The following is a 21,787-nucleotide window of genomic DNA, read 5'->3' on the forward strand; positions in this document are numbered from 1 at the left end:
CATGTTTCACACTGGGGAGCTGCCCAGTAGGCCAGTACAACCACAGTCACTATGAGCTGCCCAGTACAACCACAGTCTTCTACTGTTGGTCACTATGAGCTGCCCAGTACAACCACAGTCTTCTACTGTTGGTCACTATGAGCTGCCCAGTACAACCAGTCTTCTACTGTTGGTCACTATGAGCTGCCCAGTACAACCAGTCTTCTACTGTTGGTCACTATGAGCTGCCCAGTACAACCACAGTCTTCTACTGTTGGTCACTATGAGCTGCCCAGTACAACCACAGTCTTCTACTGTTGGTCACTATGAGCTGACCAGTACAACCACAGTATACTGTTGGTCACTTGGAGCTGCCCAGTACAACCACAGTCTTCTACTGTTGGTCACTATGAGCTGCCCAGTACAACCACAGTCTTCTACTGTTGGTCACTATGAGCTGCCCAGTACAACCACAGTCTTCTACTAATTGGTCACTGGGAGCTGTTCAGTACAATCACAATCTTCTACCTGTAGAAGATTGTCAATATACAGTAAGTAAATATAAACTGCTTGGCTGAAACTATAGCGGTGATATGAATACACAATATGTTATTAGTGTGGTTGCCCTAAGGGCAACCAGACTAGAGTAATTGCAGACTTTATTATTTATTCATTCAGTATAAAATTTATCAGACGTCATGTGGGTCAATACATCATCATCATACTGTACTTAGCGAGCTGCTCGAGGGAAATTGCAACCACACTGCAATTTCCCATAATTCTCTAGTTAATACTCTGTTATATAGATAATATAAAATGGAATTATGTACTAACTAGAGACAATGTTGAACTATTATGAAATGGAGTGGAGACTAATATGAACTGTAATATGTACTGGAGATTATGTTGTTAATTCAAACTGGAGTATGTACTGGAGAATATGTTTTCAATATGAACTGGTGTATGTACTGTAGATTCTGTAATGATGTTCTTTGTGCATTGTGTATTTATTGTCTTGTCTTGTCTTTTATATTCAGTACAGAGAAGCCAATGGCAGATTTCCTCATGTTTTGGCCATAAAGCTTTATTGTATTCTGCTGTTACCCCAAGCATCGTTACACAGTCCTATGCCCTCTATTACTTTCAGCTTTAGCTGTAGTGTTCATGATTTATATAGCTCATAAATTATTCCCTGCATTTCTTCCTGTTCGCTACAACAGGTTCATGGTCCGTTGGCCTGTACAGTACAGTACAGTACAGTACAACATGTCGCCACACAGCTCCACTAACGACACACCTCATCTACATCTGGGATGGAACCGTTGTGACATAAACATGTACAGTGCATATACTGTTCATCTATAATAAACCTTAGAGAATGTCTCCAACATTCATTTCAATCTGAGAGCGTAATTAACTCTGGGGACTCTAATGTTCATGTTTATTGGCAGCACAATTGAACAGGTAAAGCTGCCTTTAATGGACTACACTGACTAAAGTAGTTCTAATAAAATGACACAACCCACCAAAAGAAAGCAGTCTTTTATATCGATATATCATTTGCTGTCTGTGCGTCCTAGTATACATTCTACCTGGTTCTGCAAGAAATAAAGGGGAAGAGGTCGAGGGGTCATATTTATTTTTCCGGATATGGCTGTCAGTGAAACTCATGCATTGTCAACAGAATATTGCTGACATACAGTAGGAACACCGCAACCACAGTGGCGCTTTCAATACTTGGGGATCTCAGTGCCGGTGGGAGATTTCATTTTGTTAGTGCCTGTACTGAACTCGGAGAAAGCACTGTGCTGGGTTGTTATCTGCCGATTGTGCCAGTTTACCAGCCTAAAACGACCTATTATGGATCCATATTTTCACTCTAAAAACATCCATTAGTACCAGACTAGTAATTGACTCTCAGTTGACATGGATTGCAGCTCCAGGTGCAAGCAGCACAATGGAGCACAAATCTCCACCAGGAGCAGTGGTGTCATGCTCGTCGAATGCAGTACCACGCCGTGGTACCAGTAATTTTTTGACGTGCTCGCGCAGGGACGGAACGGAGCGGTGCACGTGCGTGCACGCTAGATTCAAGAGAAGACGCACCTAACCAACCTCGCGTCACCAGACTTTCCAAGACGCACCAAGTACCCCCCCCCCCACACCTATGTTCACACCGTGTCAAGTACCGTGCCGAATTCAAATGGCTACTACTTTGCATAACAACAGCTTTAACTGTTACCTGAGCGCATGTAGCTTATACGGTAAGCATGCACACTTACAGCAGTAGGCTATGGCTCCAGTAGGCTACTGCTGCTGTGTGGTGTTCTGCACACAAGAAGAATGGAATGCTCCATCAAAGAACAGATTAATTCGTCCAAACTTCCAAAGCAAACTTTTTAGTTTCGCTAGTGTGCAGTAAAGATGTTTGTCTGACTATTTAAAGTCTACTTTTGTGTCTAAAACTCTCATTATTCTCACTCTCACTATTTAACTATAGGCTTAGGCTATGCAGCTGTTCTGTGTGCATGTACCGTGGCGCCGGAAAAGAATCACCATGACACCACTGAGACCAGGAGGCATGCCCAATCTGGCTCCATCGTTCTGCCTGTGTGCTGCGTGTGATGATGGTTGTGTGTGCGTGCATGCAAATGCTCATATGGCCCTTTCCTCAATTGTTTTAAAGTCCATCAAGTTAATGAATATGAATGAGACTGCACGATCTCCATGCCCACAACATCATGTGTTCTCTCTCTGCCTGACCCGTTCCATTGTCATGCCACAGCGGCTTTCATTACACCTGATTTATAATTGGTTGCAAGCCACACCACGCAGCAAACTTAGGTGATCTCCATGCTCCCAATGCATCGTGCTGAGACTCGTGGTGAGCTTGTAGATCAGCTGTTTTCGTAAATCAGGCAAGCTGCAAATTCTAACTCTACTCTACTGTTTGATTGATTGAAAAATGTATTAACAGTTTGCAGAATTACAGTACATTTCAAGCACAAACTCAATACAAAGGCTGTTAACTGTGAGTGGACGACCCAATTAAGCATTACACTTGTTTCCAATAGGGTCCACCATGTTCAAATCATCAAAAACATTTAGAGACGTACAAATAGACACTTCTATATAGACAAAGGACAGAACAGGAATTCATCATAAAGGAGGTAAAAAGGGAAAATAAACATACAGTGAGGGAAAAAAAAGGGTGGGCGGTGCATGGGGGGGATTCACGTTCAGCTCCGTTAATTTGTTTGTTTTCCTTGGAGGAGCTGCGTTGGGTAGTAACTAGTTACTGTTGACAGGGAGTAGTAAAGTAAAGTAATATTACTTTAGAAAAGAATAACGAGTAATATATTACCTTCGTTTTAGTAACAAGCCCAACACTGACAGCATGTGAGGTCTGCTTTCTCGGTACCATTTGGTTTCATCTAAGTACTGAGAAGCTCTCTATCAAATTGTCACTGGGCCAGGCTCACTAAAACTTGATTGTGGTCCTTTTAGAAACCAGAGTGATTCTCAACGATTATTTTTCAAGGACACAGGCCAGTCCACTCCACATAGTAATTATATTTGTTTTGTCTTTCTGCTGACAGGGTAGGAGAAAGCAACAGAAGGGAAGCTAAAGGGTACAGACAGATTAGGGGAGCATGTTTAAAAAGCTGCAAAGCTGAGAGGGAGACAGTGTAGAAGAGGCAGAAGGTAGGAGAGCTGAGTGTCACGAGACGTGTACGACTCGAGAGACGGAGAGGAAGACAGTAGAAATATGTGTGCTGTGTTGTTGAGGGTACCTGTTGTAAAGTAGGATATCCGGTTTCCATATCTGGCTGTCAGGGAAACGGACGTTTGTGACTCCTGGGTAATCGGACTGGTTCCACCGAAGGTAGTGATCTGTCCAGTACTACAGAAGAACAACACATATATATAATAATCTGTCAAAAATCAATTTCACATTTGTATCCAATGCCACAGGATGTTGATAATCTGTCCAATACAACAGATATTCCTGGAGTTCATTAAACATGGTGACATTGAAGAAGCTTTTGATGAATAATAGTTTGAACTGTCAGCTGTTGGGTAAGGAACTGTAATGTGGACATTGTGTATTTGTTTTTGTTTTTAAGATATATTTTTGGGCTTTTTCTTCCTTTATTGGATAGTGTACAGTATGGTGACAGGAAATGGGGAGAGAGGGGCGACACGCGGCATAGGTCGTCGGGATCGAGAGTCGAACACGTGACACGCCGCCACACCGGCCCAGCAGCCCAGGTGCCCGGACCGACAAATATTGTATATTTGTGTATGTTTGTTTAATTGTAAGGGTTTACAAATGACATATTTTCTCATCTCCTTGTGTCTTTTTTGTTTGTTTGTTTGTTTTGTATTCATGGACATATTGATACATATAGAGGGTATGCGCATGCTTAAAGTGAATGGCACGTCGAGTGGCAAATCGAGTGGCAAAGCAACAACAAAGTGAGTTTAACATTGTTTAACGTTGTTTAATGCAATCAAATATGACTTTTCTGTTCGGATGTATGGGTTGTCAAGGCCAGAAAGTAGTTTTTTGCCACTCAGTAGGCGTTCCTGCGTAACTTCCGGGTTTGATGATGATGTCACGCGCATACCCTCTATTGACAATTGTTATTTCTTTAAAGATTTTATTTCAATATTTGCAGTGCCATTTGTGTGTATGTATGGGGAAAAAATGTATGTGAATAATTGTTTGTATCTTGTATAGATACTTTAAATAATAAAGATTATCGCTCCAATAATTATTAGCCAAAGTATTAAATCATGGTAAAAGTGGTTACACAGATGCTTTCCCAATTTTAATGGGTTAAATATAAATCATTAAAAAAAATTACTTTTATATATTCTAACTAAAACTAGAAATAAAAATAGATCAAAACTCGATGCAGACTATCAGTCCAAGAATACACGAATAAATTAATGTAACTTCGTCAGTGGAATTGTGTTGCTAAGGAACAGCTTAATTTCAGTTACCGATATAACACTGTTGAATGTTGAAATGAAAGTGGGAAAATATAAAAAATAATAATAAAAATTTGGATAAAATTTGAGGATAAAATAGATTGAAAACGCTGAAACCTCCCAAGTCGGTGCAGACTAAATATTATATTCTTTGGGTATAGAATACGCAGCAGTCATTTTATGCACATTGGTACGGTTAAAGTGTGAATGAATCAGCTACTGTGAAGGTGCATTCAGCTCACAAACATGGAGGGTGTTTACCATCTATTTTCTGGACTCTGTACTGACTGAGGTAGTGGTTATTATTATAATCTGTCGATGCACTTATATGAAGCTCTCTCTCAGATCCATTTATGCCTGGCCAAAATCCATACACTGAGAAAAAAATCACACCCGTGTGAACTGAGTGGTGCAACTCCCCTCTCCCCCTGCCACCCCCCCCCCCCTCTCTCTCATTAGCAGGCAACAGTGAAGCACTATCTCTCTCTCTCTGTTTCTGGCAGTGGCAGTGCCACTTTTGCCCCTACTGGTACTCATAGTCACATTAACACGGACATTGTCACATAGGTTAACACGGACATTGCTGTTCCTTGGAGTGGTTGCACCCAGGGCCGGTCCTGAGCAATCTGGCGCCCCAAGCAGGATGTTGTTTTTGTTTTTTGTTTTTTTGGCGCCCCTCCCCCATGGCGCTCGAAGCCGTTGCTTCGTCGGCCTGTAGGAAGAACCGGGCCTGGTTGCACCACTCAAAAAGAGAGGACAAACACCAGACCTGAGAACTATTATTGGGCAGCTGATTGGCCGTTGCGCGTATAGAGCGCGACCCTCAATCACCCATTGGAATGCAAACGGCTGCCTTTCAGCCTTTGTAGCGTACTCGTCCGGCAGGTATATCTCTTTGAGTCCTTCTGATTGTGCGCGGAGGACGACGATGACGACGACGACAACACATCTTGCCTAGCCAACACGTAATTCCGGAAACGCCTCTGGTTAAATGTCTCTGCTCCTCTGCAAGGAAAAGGTTGGCTGTTGTCCTGTCATCTCCACCCCTCCCCCACACACACGCACACGCACACACAGTCGCACACACACACACACACACACACACACACACACACACACACACACACACACACACACACACACACACACACACACACACACACACACACACACACATGTTCAAATGGATGAAATATTTGATGTAACATAATATTGTATAATATTCAGTATTATTATATTTTTCTATTAAGCTATTTTATGTTTGACTCTGGTTCTCCATTTTATTTCATTATCTATGCTGCATCATCCAAGTCACGACGAGGCTTCAATGTCTGAGAGGCAGTAATGCATTTTCATATTAGAACACACACACACACACGCACGCACGCACGCACGCACGCACGCACGCACGCACGCACGCACGCACGCACGCACGCACGCACGCACGCACGCACGCACGCACGCACACACACACACACTCCAGTCTCCAGTTAAGCCAACGGCACAGTAACGGACGGATGAATGTTGGACTACCAAATTAAATTAAGCAAAAAGACTACATGTTCCTGGAAGCATAATAGATTGTGAGTGTGTGTGTGTGTGTGTGTGTGTGTGTGTGTGTGTGTGTGTGTGTGTGTGTGTGTGTGTGTGTGTGTGCGTGCGTGCGTGCGTGCATTTGTGTAAGGTAAGGCTTCGTCTCAGGGGAATAAACAACCTTTTCCTCTGAGAGGAACAAAAGGAACCGATGAGCATAGATATGTTGCCTTCATAAACACAGCCGAAGGGTTTCACATTATACAGATGAAGATGACGCTTGTATGAGTTCCTACCTTCAATTTTCACAATCTTAACATATCACATAAACGTGAATTTCTTTTCAGAAGCGAATACAGATCGTGTAGACGTGTACTGGCTCGATTTAACGGAATAGAAAGCAGCTGCCACAAATAGCACACTGTATATGTGATTTGTGGGATGTGTGTGTGTGTGTGTGCTCGTGCGCGCAACCGTGTGTGTGTGTTCCCGTGCCTGTGTGTCTGTCAGTCAGACAGACAATACAAGGGTAGGGCCCTTTTCAGCATGACAGACAGTGATACAGACAGACAGACTAGCAGACTAGCAGACAAACTTTTGAAGGCAGAAGGAGGTATTTGCGGATGCAGAGCAAATCCCATTCCCCGGATGCTCAGAGTTTCTCCACTTCAAGCAAACTGGGTCAAGTACAAAGGCCTTCAATTCAATTTGACCGTGCCCGAGACCTTCCCCCAAAAGCCAAATGGGAATTAGGGACAAGATCGTTTGTCTTCACTGTCCATTTTGTTATGGATTTTTATTCATCCCTCCTCCATCCATTCCATCCATGTAGTAGGCCTATGGCCCTTGGCCTGGACTGAAAACTCAGACAGCTTCAATCTCCTTAATGGAACTGCTCTCCTGGACCTTCAGTGCTGTTGAGGCTGGACAGATGGCTGGACTGGGGTGAGGACAGGGACTCAGGGAAGCTTGGCGGAGGGAGAGGAGAGCCTGTATGTGTCGTGACTCGTGAGTCGTGATGTATTTTGAGTGAGGACAGGTGAGGCTGGAGAAGAGCGAGTCTGGCCAGGGACTATGTACTGTTTAAAAAAACATTTAAATACATTTTCTGGCTGATGTCATCCAGAGAGATTTACAATGAGGCTTCTGAAGGATTCTGAAGTATTGCTCAAGGACACAGTCATGGCACTATTGATTGATTCACTGGTCATTGTACTGTGTTTGCGGTGCACTTTTTAAATCAGAGAGCACCGCCATTTTTTTAAAGAAAATAGTGTGAGAAATATAACAAAGTAGCACAAAAGATGGGAATACTAAATCACACAGGGGACACTGGAGAACAGAGAAATTGCAAAAGAAGAGACGAGGAGAAGAGGAGAGGAGAGATGGGGAGAGCAGAGCACAGGAGAAGAGAAGAGCAGAGGAGAGGAGAGGAGAGGAGGAGAGAAGAGAAGAGAAGAGAAGAGAAGAGAAGAGAAGAGAAGAGAAGAGAAGAGAAGAGAAGAGAAGAGAAGAGAAGAGAAGAGAAGAGAAGAGAAGAGAAGAGAAGAGAAGAGAAGAGAAGAGAAGAGAAGAGAAGGAGGGTTGTGTTGGAGGAGAACATAACTCACCAGCTGCAACCAGATGTTGGTAGTCAGTACCTGGTTCTTCTCATCCTGAAAATAAACACATCACACAACTTAGTAAGATGTTAGATTATGTTTTCGCCCCTGTCCGGTTACGGTGCCATCTTTAATTGTCTATAGCACACTTCCAAAGGAACTTTCACTTCTGACCATGGGGGCACCACAAATGCAACAAGTTGAACAGCAAGTCTTAGAAATGTCTTGTCAACATCGACGTACTGTTGGTGTAGCAATACTAACATGTTGAATGTCATCCCTGATTTCTTTTTCTTTTAATAATATTTATTTTATTTGGAAAAAGCAGTACAGTATAGACAGCATTTTATGTAAACATATGGCACAAGTGCAATTCCCAGGTTTTTTTTCACCCCTCTTCCCTCCCTCCCCCCTCCAAGTGACTCCATCTCCAAAGTCTCTGTAAAATCCTTGCTTTCCTCAGAAGGACTACAGGGATCAAGTCAACACTTAACAGGGGCAAAGGGCAATATCGCTTCAGAGCGTACATTTCAGAAGGAGAAAAAGAAGAAAGAGTGGGCAGAAAAAAGACAAAGACAAAAAAACAACAACCAAGAAACGAAAGTATATGCAATATTGCTGAGGGGAACAAAAACAAAACAGCTTTGGGCTTCGACCATGAGAAGAGGAAGGGTGTTTTAAACATTTTCTACAAAGAACATAAAGCAGGCAATTAGGAGTCAGCTCTCAGAGGGGCAATGTGTACTATCCAGTTGTTCCAAATTTGGTAGAAATTGTCTAGTCTAGTTCTTATGATGTATGTTAATTTGTCCATTTTGAAAATATCCAGGACTATTCCGTGCCAATCGTCCATTGTGGGTGTGATTGGGGTTAGCCATCTTCTTGTTATTGACTTTTTGCTGGCTGCCAAGAGCACCTGCAGTAGCTTTGTGTATCTCGTCTGGTTAAGACATTCAATGTGGCCCAGGTACAAGGTTGTGAAGTTAAAAGGTATTGGAGTATTAAATACTGAACACAGTGATTTGTTAATATTGTTCCAAAACACCCTCAACTTGTTGGCTTTCTTTGCCCCACACTGCCTCCAGCACGGCCTATCATCACCTTTGTATTTTTCCTGATACGGGGTCTTAAAATATCTAATAATATTTTCATCCCTGATTTCTTAGAGTAATTGTGTGGCTGCTTAATCTATAGGCTACATTTTGGCAACGCCATTTAAGTGTCTCTACTCACAAGCTTCCTGTGCTAAAATGACTGTGCTAATTTGCAGTTTGCACCACCCATCTGCCGTCAGAGAAATTCTTTGAAAATATGACCCCTCACAAACTGCGTGAGCATTAGTAAATCAAGCACAATCCGTAATCAACCACATCAATCATTCTCGTATTATTTGTGTGATCCTTGATCCTTCCTTTAATGCATAAAGGAGGAGCATGTATTAGTAACATGAAAGGTGAGATTAAAATGACAAGAACAGAATGCAGAAATAGCTAAACGCATCTAATGCAAAAGGCTCAACAACTCAGGCCAACTTTGTCCACGAAAACATTCCTGTGATCCTAGACGAATCATGGAAGGAGGAAGTAATAGAACCAGAATTGACAAGAGTAAGTATAAGAGGAGGAAGAGGAGAGGAGGTCGAATAATGTTGTTGTTTTCAACCCATTCTGGACGGGAACCCGTTTTGGTGTTTTAACTAAGCAATAGTAAGCATTATGTTATACTTTAGCTATTGAAAAATAGCAGATCTACAAGCTTGTAGGTCTGCTATTTTTGAAAAATCGTGAAAATGTGGCACAAATCTTTGAATATAATATATTCTTTCAGAAGACTTTTTATTTATTTCGACGTCAGGCCAAATGGGTTAACTGATATAGAGAACAGGATATTGGAGCCGAGAAGGAAAAGTCTGAGAGGGTTGGATTAGAACAGAACATTAGATGTCTGGTAGTTACACAACTCTAGCAGAGCAGAAGAAACAACAATTAGGGAAAAAACAAGAAACTGCTGCTACTGTAGCTAATAGCGTAACTAATAGCATTCCAGCAGCGTTCCTGTCTAGGCTGTATGTGTCCTCAAGCTGAGCCTTGTGAAGCTGTCAACCAGTCCATCTGTCCATCCCAGATTCTACATGGACGTCAAACTTTGAGTCAGTTATTGCACACGGGTAGCCATGCCGGCTTGTGGTGGACAAAATTGTGGACAAAAAAAATGAGTGGACAGTAATACAGAAACACATAAAGAGCTAGCCCTGAATGACCATGATACATGCTACGCTTTTGCATTCAGTAATTGGGTATTATGATCAAAATAAGTACATTATACATTTATAATGTGTAATGTAAAAAATGGAATCTAAAATTTTCCCACGGACAAGACCAATCTTTGCGACAGAGACATCTGTCCATGTAGGGACATGTTGATGACCCCTGCACACAGTACAAGGGAGACGCTGAGATGTAACCCTATAGTCAGCTAACATGGTCAGAGCAAAAAAGAGAGAGCTTGGAGGATGTTGGGACCAGCGGTAAAAACCCAGTACCCATACCACCGTATACACGTAATGATACACGTATCATTGTGTTGATGACGTACAGTACATGGTCACACTCACAACACATTGCACGTTGTGGACAATCGCCAGGCCGACCAAATTCACCCAGCACAAACCCCCGGGTTATTACAACCGACAGTCCGACGCTCTCTCCAAGTTTAAACTCAATCAGTGTGGCGCTACCTCATGTCCAGGACGGACAGGCAGGCGCGCACACACACACACACACACACACACACACACACACACACACACACACACACACACACACACACACACACACACACATACATACACACACACACACACGGATGTGTGCACGCTTCTCGCCCTCAGGGCGTCTTACTGGTATTACTGATTTGGCAAAGTAATAACTTACTTTACTCGTTACTGGGTAAAGTAATACTGTCTATTACTAGAGTAATATATTACTAGTAACTTGTTACTACCCAACACTGGGCATTTTAGATTTGAACCACTTATTTTTATTTTATTTTATGTGTTGGTTATTAAAAAATAGCAGATCTACAAGCTCATAGTGTGTCACTTCGTGAACATTTGTGCAAATCTTTTAATTATTGTTTAAACAAACATTCTTTACTCAAATCTCTTTACTCAAATCTCAAAGTATTTTGAGATGGGGTCTGCAGCCAAATACATATCATTTTGGGGGTCCTTTTAGGACTTTTATTCTTTTGAACTGTCACTCTGTGTCCAGCAACAGCAACGTAGAGCAGTTTTGGACATTATCTCCGTATTTAATGTCTGTCATCAGCCGTCATCAACACCATTCAATGCAGCCAGTATGGACATTTCCACATACTGACGTTGTTATCAGCCTTTGTCCGACGTGGCGTTAGTCGTGTTGCCCGACTATTATTAACCGTAACGTCTAAATCTAACCCTAACTCTAACCCTAACCATAACCTCAGTCTTAACCAGCCACGTAATTCCCTAAACCTCATATCAGTCTTCACCGCCCATGTAAGTCCGTTTCACAATGTTTTCGCGTCTGCGGCAGTCATTTCACTTCCGCATTTCCTAGTCACCTACTTGCGGCAGGCAGTATGTGGAAATGTCCATACTGGTCCATAATGGTCTTGAGAAGAACATACTGGTTGATTATAGGTTGATAACATTCAAAGCGAACAAGATGTGCACAAGTGTCACAGTACATTGTTTCATGTTAAGTTGTCCTGTCCTCACATGTCAAAGAAAACAGCAGTAGTTGGCAACAAAATGTTTCATATTTGTATGGCGTTTTCATATGCCTAGTTTGGTCCATTTTGAAGTGAGAAGGGACAAAATATGACAAGACGACATGATTCGAGGTGAGATGAGGTGAGGCGCAGCGAGACGCGATAAGACAAGATAGCATCACGGCTGACAGTCAGGATTATGAGAGAACAGGCGGAGAATACAGATAAATATGTCCGACGATTATGATCGTGAGGAGGTGTAATGTGCGGTAGCACTACATGAGATCTCTGACACTGACTCATGTGGACACACGCGCTAATGACTTGTGTCAAAACATCCGACCACACACTGTGCTGTTAGGACCAACGGTGTCCACTGTCCATGTTGTTATGCATTTTGTATCTAATTATTAGATGCATAATGCATAACATGGACCCTAATACTTAGGGTTCCGTTGAGACCTTCTATCAGTGAATAAGTTAGTGGCTCCCAAATGGTGTGCCGAGGCACGCCGGTGTGCCGTGAGACAAGTTCAGGTGCGCCTTGGGATTTTGTGACAACATTATTGTTGTTGTCATTATATCATTTATCGTTGCTGTCGGGCAAAAACCTTGTATCTCCATATTTCAACGTATGTTTTGTTTTCCTCATAAACTGATGCGTGATGGGTGTAGCACAACATTTTACTTTTGTTTTAACCCATTTTGGGCGGGAACCCCTTTTGGTGTTTTAAACATTGTGTTATAATTTAGCTATTCAAAAATAGCAGATCTACAAGCTCATAGCACGCCACCGAGTGGCGCGCTATGAGCTTGCAGGTCTGCTATTTTTGAAAAATCGTGAAAATATTTATTTTGAGGTCAGGCCTAAATGGGTTAATAATAATGTTGGGTGGAATCCTTTGGACATACAAGGATTCCACCCAACAGCGACGATATTATACTTAAATTCTTTGTCACCTCTATTGTGTTATTATCTCTTACAGTACGTTTTAACAGCGGGCGAGCATCAGGTCGACACATCGCCCAACCGCCCGTCAACGCCCAAAAAGATGAATTATTTGTGTCTTTACATTATATAAATTATTTCTAACCCTAACCCGTTCGCCGCTATCACCATAGGCTCCCATAGGCAAATAATGCACTTCCGGAAAATTCGCCTGGCTGTCGCCCGCTGTTAAAACATACTGTCACAGTAGGGCTCCGCCATCAGAGCAGAGAGCAGAGTGAATATATTCTATATTGTTAATGAGTCCGTATGCAGGATATGCGTTTGACGCTCTCTGGTGTTGGATAATGAAGCTCCCAGCTGTGAGGAGTGCATTGAATTTATGTCTTCTATGGAACAGTGCGTGCCTAAAACACTAACTCTCTCTCTCTTTACAAATACACACGCATGCACGCACGCACGCACGCACGCACGCACGCACGCACGCACGCACGCACGCACGCACGCACGCACGCACGCACGCACGCACGCACACACACACACACACACACAGTGTGTGGTCACAGCATAGAGCTTGTTAAACTCCGCTGCTTCTGCCACGGTCCTAAGCTACAAACTAAAGACATGAAAAAGTATTGAAAGTAACCCCCCTCCCGATCAGCACACACACAGACAGGCAGACAGACAGACAGACTGAGAGAGAACATCATCAGAATATCAAAGCGAAGCTACAGATAGACAGACATCTGACAAAAACTGAGAGAGAGAGAGAGAGAGAGAGAGAGAGAGAGAGAGAGAGAGAGAGAGAGAGAGAGAGAGAGAGAGAGAGAGAAAGAGACAGACAGACAGACAGACAGACAGACAGACAGACAGACAGACAGACAGACAGACAGACAGACAGACAGACAGACAGACAGACAGACAGACAGACAGACAGACAGACAGACAGACAGACAGACAGAGGGTTGTCACAATTACAATTGCTATTTCTGCTATTTAAAAAAAATGTATGGACATTTTTCAACATAGAAACGATTGATGATTATGCAAAAATAATTGTGATTAGGTGATAAGGTAATAATTACCCCTTCGCTACAGGCGCAGCGATAGAGCTGAAGCAACAGAAGCCGTCGCCTTGGCCCGCAGGGAGTGGGGGCCCGGCAGCCGCTCCTACCGTAGTAAACTGTAAACTCTCTCTCTCTAACACGCTGTTAAGTTACCGCGACTAAGACTACATTTGCTGTCAATAATAAGCAGGGAGGTAAAAGGAGACACTTTATTGTGAAGGGCCCTTCATGTTAACTTTACCACTTGAACTGAAAAATGAAGAGACTGATCAACTTTCCCGAATCCCGAAACTGTCCCATTCATTGTCACAGCCACAGACGGCAGGCACGTGAGTAGCATGTGAGTAGCAGCCTACAGCCCCACAGTATTTTGATTTGCTCCGTTTGGAATGGTTAAGGAGCTATATTTCGACATGTAACCAGTATGTATGCTTCAGGTATGCTGCAGCTGAGCCACGTTGAGGGTTTTAGACTGAAGTGGTATTGACGGTCCGGTTTGGCGTTCATGGCGGGGTGGGGGAGGTTGGGGGGTGCTGGGCTGTCAATCTCGCTTTGGGGCCCGAGGCCCGCTACTGCTTCGCTAAGTCCCTCCCCAACCCGTCCTTGTCCAAAAGGGACGTTAGCAGTGAAGAGAGAGGGCAAGCTGTCCTTCTCCCCCATAGAGATGCAAGTTAAATGATGGGATTTCTCCATATAAATAATTGATCATTTCAGTAGCAAGTGCATCAAAATGTCTTCTGAAGGCCTGCAGTAGGATATGCACCGGATAAATGAGCATGACATTATTTAAATAGACTAGAAATATGAGGAAATGACAGAGGGAGAAATCAACTTTTAACGACCACCCGACAGGAGTTTTCATGTTGCATGGTAAGACTACGGTCATTAGTATTATTGCCATCACCTCTGTGGGTCAGTCGTGTAACTTTCCCGACATTAAGCTGTGTATATGTTCAACAACACAGCCATGCAAAATAACATTGACGGCTATGAGGTGGCGAAAGCTTGACCTGCATAGCAACAGTTGCTAAACTATTTGGATTGGCATTGGACAATCGCTTTTTGGGGTGGGATTTAGCGAAGGGCTAATTGTGACAGGCCTAGAGAGACATAGTGACAGAGACAGAGACAAAGAACAGACAGACAGACAGACAGACAGACAGACAGACAGACAGACAGACAGACAGATGCAAAGATACAGTCCACTATTCATTTTCATATTCATTTTTCTTTCTTTGTATCTTCATGCCAGTGACATGAAGATACAAAGATACATCTGGCGTTTGTAGCTGATGCAAAAGATGCAACAGCTACAAATACACTGTGTAGCTTTGCATCTTTTGCATCTGCCCGTGTGAAGTTTGTTTTTTTAAATAATTATTTTATCCCACGATTTTGTAACCCATTTTTCACCCCTGTGTCAATTATGTAATGTGATCCTGGGCTCTACACACACTCCGCCAACCTGGGGAGCACAACGGACTCATGCTTCCTTCATGTAATAAGGGAAAATTAGCTAAAGTTATGGCAAATCTGGGGAAAAAAATGCTTACCACTAGCTTTCTTGTGTTCATAAAGGTGTCTACTATGACAGAAAAATGTGTTCCAACCCAACTCCCTTGGGAAACTTTGTGACAGCTGCTGAAAGTTGGGGTACCAGTATCAACCAATATAAGGCAAAAAATTCCAAATTTCATTATACTTTAAGTAGCATGTGACATGATGCTGAATCCATTGCAAGCATTAGTTTTGCACAAAAAACACTCCTTTGCCTAAAAATGCCCATAGCCGTCATCACAAATGTGATGAGGTCAGCACATTTGGGCACATTTGGGCAAGTGGCTATGGCCGAATTTAGCCCACTTCTATGATAGTAGACACCTTTATGAACACATCTGTGAAGAAAGCTAGTGGTAAGCATTTTTTTGCAGATTTGCCACAACTTAAGCTAACTTTACCTAACTAATGCACGAGTGTCCAAGTTGCTCCTCTACACCTGACAGGGGGAGTTTCCCTGGTTGGACGTAGCGTGTGGAAGGAACACGTTGTTCCAACCAGTTCCTTTCCCCTCCATCAGGCACCCCGGCTGGTCAGGGGGAAGAAGTTTAGAGACCAGAATTACTGCATGTTTTTTGTGAGGGTACCTACCTACCCTAGGGGACACGGGGAGAACATGCAAACTCCACACAGAAAGGCCATTTCGCCAACCCATTTCGCCTCGGGTATGGGCACGGATGAGAGAACACGCCGCTAGCACCCACAGCGTCCCCAGCGGGGATCGAACCCAGGACCTTCTAGCTGTGAGGCGACAGCAATACCAACTGTGCCACCGTGCCCCGAAGTTCAAATATGTGAACACACCAACAGACAGACATAAATGGAGGTGACAGACATACTGGGGGGTAAAGCTGGATGGAAAAGATTTGAGAAGAAATGGAGAAATAATTTTAGATTGACTGTCTGCCATACAAATAAGGCCAGATGATTATGAAACCATACTGTGTGTATTTCTCATTAGCATCTCCTATTTAATTCAGTCACTGTCAAATCAGCATGCCCACACCAGTAAGAACCCAATACACTTGTGTTGTTGTGTGACATGTGTAACAGTCAGCACACACACATGGATGCCACACATGCCCGCACGGACGCACACACGCACACACACACACACACACACACACGCACACACACATGCACGCACACACTGGTAGAGAACTAATAGTGTACAAGACATAATGTGTGTTTTTGTGAACATGCGTATGCATGCGTGAGAAGCTATGATAATGACAAATGAGAGGAGCCAATTATGTCTTCATAGTCTGGCAGAGGTGTGTGTGTGTGGGTGTGTGTGTGTGTGTGTGTGTGTGTGTGTGTGTGTGTGTGTGTGTGTGTGTGTGTGTGTGTGTGACTGCGCGTCCTCACCACGTCCATGATCTGCATCAAGCTGAAGCTGAAGTGAACAGTGAGTGAATGTGAGTCGTTGTAAACCGGTCTCTCCAGGGGGTTGTAGTTCCTCATCAGATCTTTGTACAGACGCCGCTGACCCTGTCCCTGCAGAGACACTGATGGACACGCACGCACGCACGCACGCGCACACACGCGCACACACACACACACACACACACACACACACACACACACACACACACACACACACACACACACACACACACACACACGTTGCATTTTAAATAACGGTACTTTACATTAGATAACATTTACATTCACCCATTCATACACCGATGGCGGAGGAAACCATGAATCGTACCAACCTGCACATCGGGATCATAGGGGTTCAGAGTCTTGCTGCTCAAGGACACTTCGACACAACTCTGGGGGAGACCGGGATCGAACAGCCTCTACACCTGAGCCACTGTCCCCCCCCCACACACACACACACACACAAACTCTCACATACACACACACTCACACACAGTGTGTCCCTGGACCAGTGTGTCCAGCGACCACCTGAGTGGATTCCCAGCAAAATAAGTTATAGAAATCTGTTTAAACACTTTTAATGGCAGAGATTAGAAAATAGACAATCTATGCGGTATGAGCCTGTAGATCAGCTATTTTATGGAATAACTATGCTTTAAAGTAAACATAGATAGAGGATACACTTGAGTAAAGTTGACCTGGTTCGCCCACTTGGTCCCAGGGCTTTTTTTTTGCCTCTACACAAAATCTTTTTCCCGATCTGTCATTTTCACTGTTGGCCCGAGCGAGAATAGGGAGGGACGCTAGGGTTCACTGAATTGAATACTGAATTGAATTATGATTATCTGATGCTCTGACTCACCCAAAGAGACATAAATATGAGTTCCCGGAAGGGACGTACTGTGCGTGTGCCAGCCCTGAACCTTGATAACACCAGCAGCATCCTGCCAGTGCCAACCCAGCAGCACATTGAAGCACAAATATATAACTTAACTCCACGTAGGCTAATAAAGTATTTGAATAGACTGAGGGCGGGGGGGTCCTGAGTCCTGACTGTTCCGTTGAATCTGTTTATTCCTCCGTGCTGAATGTGAACAGCAGAATGTAAATGAACCTACGGTAATACGGTCATGGCTCACTTGTGACAGACACTCATTCAGCAGTCGGTGAGTCACACTAGTCCCCATGCACCAGTCCTCCTCACTCGGAGTCACTCCTCAGTTATCATCACTCAACTGGAAGACTTCTCCGATGGTCATGATGGATGGTCATGATGGAGCCGCCATGACGTGGTGGCAAAACAATGAGACAATGAAGATGTTGTCTGGTCTTACTTAACAGCAGGGGTCAACGCCATGCTGGCTTGTGTGGGGACATTTTTGTCAAAATTCCAATTTTTCCTGGGACATACAAAATAAGTGGATTTTACCAGAAACACATAAAGAGCTAGCCCTGAATTACCATTACAGGTCTGTATGTAACTCTGAGAGTTAAGGGAGTCCGTCCTTGCAAATAAAACATTTGAGAACCACTTGGAGGACTGTGCCTGCCAGTGTCACAGTAAATCAGTGTCATACTTGTAACTGTAGCCCATTTTGAATACATTCTGAAATAGAAAACCTGCAGACTTGGCACATAGTAATTTGTTTTTATGATCAAAATAAGAATAATGGCGTGTAAAACAAATTGCCGGACATATTGATGCCCCCTGCCCTAGCTGCTTAACAGTTTAATTGACTCACTAGAAGACGTGGTTGCTAACAGCAGTGGCCGAGGGGGAGGGGGACACCCGGACACAGGACAGTGGTTCAGTCAAAAACTAAAAGACACACATTTATGCTAATTGTCTTGGTACAGGTTGACTTCAGAGTTCAGACCAGGGAATGCCAAACTAACAGAAGTAGAACATAAAGCAGTTGAAGGACATAGCCCGGAGGAGAGACGAGAGAGAGGTGCCGGGGTTAGACGTCACCTACCGTGGAGCAGGCAACAGATACACAGCAGATAACCGGTCGCAACCCGCGGCTCCATCCTGTCTTGTCTTGAGTGAGCGCGTCTCTCCCCCCGGCCGGCGTGTGATGAATTCCGTCACCGTCGCTCCGTTTTAAAATACCGATTTAAAATACCGGCAGGCAGTGGCAGAAGATAGTTACAGAAGTGTCCGAAAGATATCACGCGGTATCATTCACCAGCAGGCAGCGGCAGGGCACATGGGTTGAAACGAGTTGAGTTCTGTTCAAATTGAAGCAGCTGTGCCAGTGTGCTGACTGCTGAGTGTGGCGTATGATGATGATGACCGAGAGCCCTCCAGAGGAAAGAGGACTAGAGGAGCGGAGGAGCGCCGGTAAAGTGAGGAGACGGAGACTCTCAGAATGAAAATGATGGGGACTGGGGAGGGGAGGGGGCAAATACGTGCCTAAATGCAATGTAATGTTATGAGTACATTGAGTAGTGTGTGTGTGTGTGTGTGTGTGTGTGTGTGTGTGTGTGTGTGTGTGTGTGTGTGTGACGTCCGATTAGTTGCTTGTTGAAGTGGAATTCTTATGATAAATAACATTTAATAATGTATATCGTCTATCAGACTATCATGCTCATGTCCTGGTATTGTTCTCTCTGTATTGGCCTGGTCTGGGGATTCGGGAAGATATTATGAACCTTTTTGAAGGTGCATTGATGATTGATTTGACTGACTCACTCATCGGTTCATCATGAATTAAGCATAAGGCCTCATTCACACGTATCAATCACCATCAAACAAATGTTTGGATTTTTTTTGTTTTTAGGCCACCACAATGCATTTCCAATGGGAGTCACATGGTTTGACCACTCATTTGTGTTTGATTGATTGATTGATTGATTGATTGATTTATTGATTTATTAACAGTTTGCAGAATTACAGTACATTTCAAGTACAACTCAATACAACAACTGTTAACTGTGAGTAGACCACACAAAGCATTACACTTGTTTACAATAGGGCCCACCATTTATATAGTCAAAACAGGAAATCATCATAGAGGAGGTAAAAGGAAAAAGAAACATATACAGAAACATATACAGCCATCCGTAGGTGCCCTTTGAGGGCGGTTTTGAAGGAGTCAAGGGATTCACATGTCTTAATGACTGTTGGTAGGGCGTTCCACATTTTTGTGGCATAGGAGCGAAATTAATTTAGTCCCTTGTTTGTGCCGAATCTGGGTTGCACATGGTTTGTTGAACTCCCTCTGGTGTTGTGGGTGTGGACTTCATTGACATTAAGGAAGTATTTAGTCAGGTATATGGGTATCTTGGTGGTGTATCGAATCTTGTGGACCAGACCCATTGCAAGATGCTGTACTCTGTCGTCAACCCTAAGCCATTCCAGCCTGTCAAAGTGGGCAGGGGAGAAGTGGGTTCGGGGAGTGAGGCCAAGTAGTAGCCTGACCAGTTTGTTTTGGGAAGTCTGGAGCCTAGTTTTAAGGGTAACAAGACAACTCACCCTTTTTGCCCCTCCAAGTGAGTTGTCCGGACATCTCACCCCGAACGTCCGGACAACTCACCAGGGGTGAGATGTCTTCACTTTCGGGGGTGAGATGTCTTCACTTTTGGCCACTTTCGGGGTGAGTTGTCTTCACTTTCGGGATGAGTTGTCTGACTGAATATGTAGCCTTTGAGCTCTTTTATATACTTTACTGAATATTGCACAATAATACTTTACTGAATATTTCACAAGAATATAACACAAGAGTCAAATGTACGGTCAAATGTAATGTAGTTTATTTAAATATAGAAACATTGTAAACAAAGTTTTTTTCCGAAAAACAGCAGTTTGTACAAAAAATATAGAAAAAAGGTAAACATAAAGAGTTTTTTTAGAAATACATCAGTTTGTACAAAAAATATAGAAAAAAGTTGTCGTATCTAAAAACATCAGTTTGTACAACAAGTATAGAAAAAACTTCACTTCAGAAGCAATCGTTAGCATGTCCATGATGGTCAGATCATGGACATGCTGGGCCAGATTGAAGGTGCATGGGCCAGATTGCCCTGCCTTGGTCTGCTTTCGCTGGTAGCGGCGTAGCTTGTTCTCTGAAACCATACGCAGCTGGAAGTCGATCAAGGTAGCTTCCTTGTGCAGCAAATCAATGAGCAAATAAATCGGCAAGTTTGCTCGCTGTGCTTTCCGATTTAGGCGGTTATGCCACCCCTCGACATCATTGTTCGTCCTGATGGCACGCTTGTACATACACCAGTGCTCTGGCTTCCACTGGCCACTTATCCAGGTGGACCGCATGTAGTCAACAAAGGGTTTCAGCTCGTCTGAGGCGTTTGCTGCGTGCAGATTGAATGCTCCTTCAATCTCATGGACGGGAAGATATTGAAGGGCAAACAGCTCTCTCTCTCTGTGTGTGTGTGTGTGTGTGTGTGTGTGTGTGTGTGTGTGTGTGTGTGTTAAACTTCTGAAGAAATGTGTAAAACTGTGTTGGCAAATTGGCCATAAATATGTTAATATCACCTGAACCCCTCCTAATTTGTTTACTCCAGATGGCTGAATGGTTATATAAGGTCACTTGTAATTTCTCACATGCTAATGTATAACTAGCAGTAGCCATCATCATCATCGTTGTTGGGGGGGGGGGGGGGGGGGGGGGGGGTCAATATTGCTTTGCTATTCAGATGTAATTCAGTCAGTATAAGTAGGCCTATTAGAACTGTGATTGATTGATCATGTGTGCGTTGGGAGTGCAGTCTTAATTAGCAAGAGAGAGAGACGCTCTACTCCTTACTTACAACAGTGTTTCACCTGATTTTACTGTTAAATAAATAAATAATTAGCGAGTGACTGCGCACGTCTGTAGGAACCGATAGTTAGATCCGAAATTGAATTAGGCCTACTGTAATGGGTGCCACGGAAAGTACAGACAACTCACCCCGCCATGTCAGAAAGTGAAGACAACTCACCGGGGTGAGTTGTCCAGTATTTG

The 21,787-nt window shown here is 43.5% G+C and overlaps 1 protein-coding gene across 1 annotated transcript in view; it reads right to left on the reverse strand.

Moving 5' to 3' along the window:
- Positions 1 to 21,787, reverse strand: part of LOC306924012 (neuronal acetylcholine receptor subunit alpha-7-like) — a gene marked incomplete at its 3' end in the record, with an annotated part of 74,407 nt that overhangs the window by 30,842 nt on the left and 21,778 nt on the right. The window contains exons 2-4 of the mRNA XM_079502355.1: positions 16,806 to 16,945; positions 8,121 to 8,165; positions 3,774 to 3,883 (exon numbers count right to left, since the gene is read on the reverse strand). Of these exons, the coding sequence (XP_079358481.1) occupies positions 3,774 to 3,883; positions 8,121 to 8,165; positions 16,806 to 16,901 (251 nt within the window). The 5' untranslated portion in view covers positions 16,902 to 16,945. The remainder of the gene's footprint in view (positions 1 to 3,773; positions 3,884 to 8,120; positions 8,166 to 16,805; positions 16,946 to 21,787) is intronic.

Source organism: Electrona antarctica (genome assembly GCF_951216825.1).
Source record: "Electrona antarctica genome assembly, chromosome: 5".
NCBI lineage: Eukaryota > Metazoa > Chordata > Actinopteri > Myctophiformes > Myctophidae > Electrona > Electrona antarctica.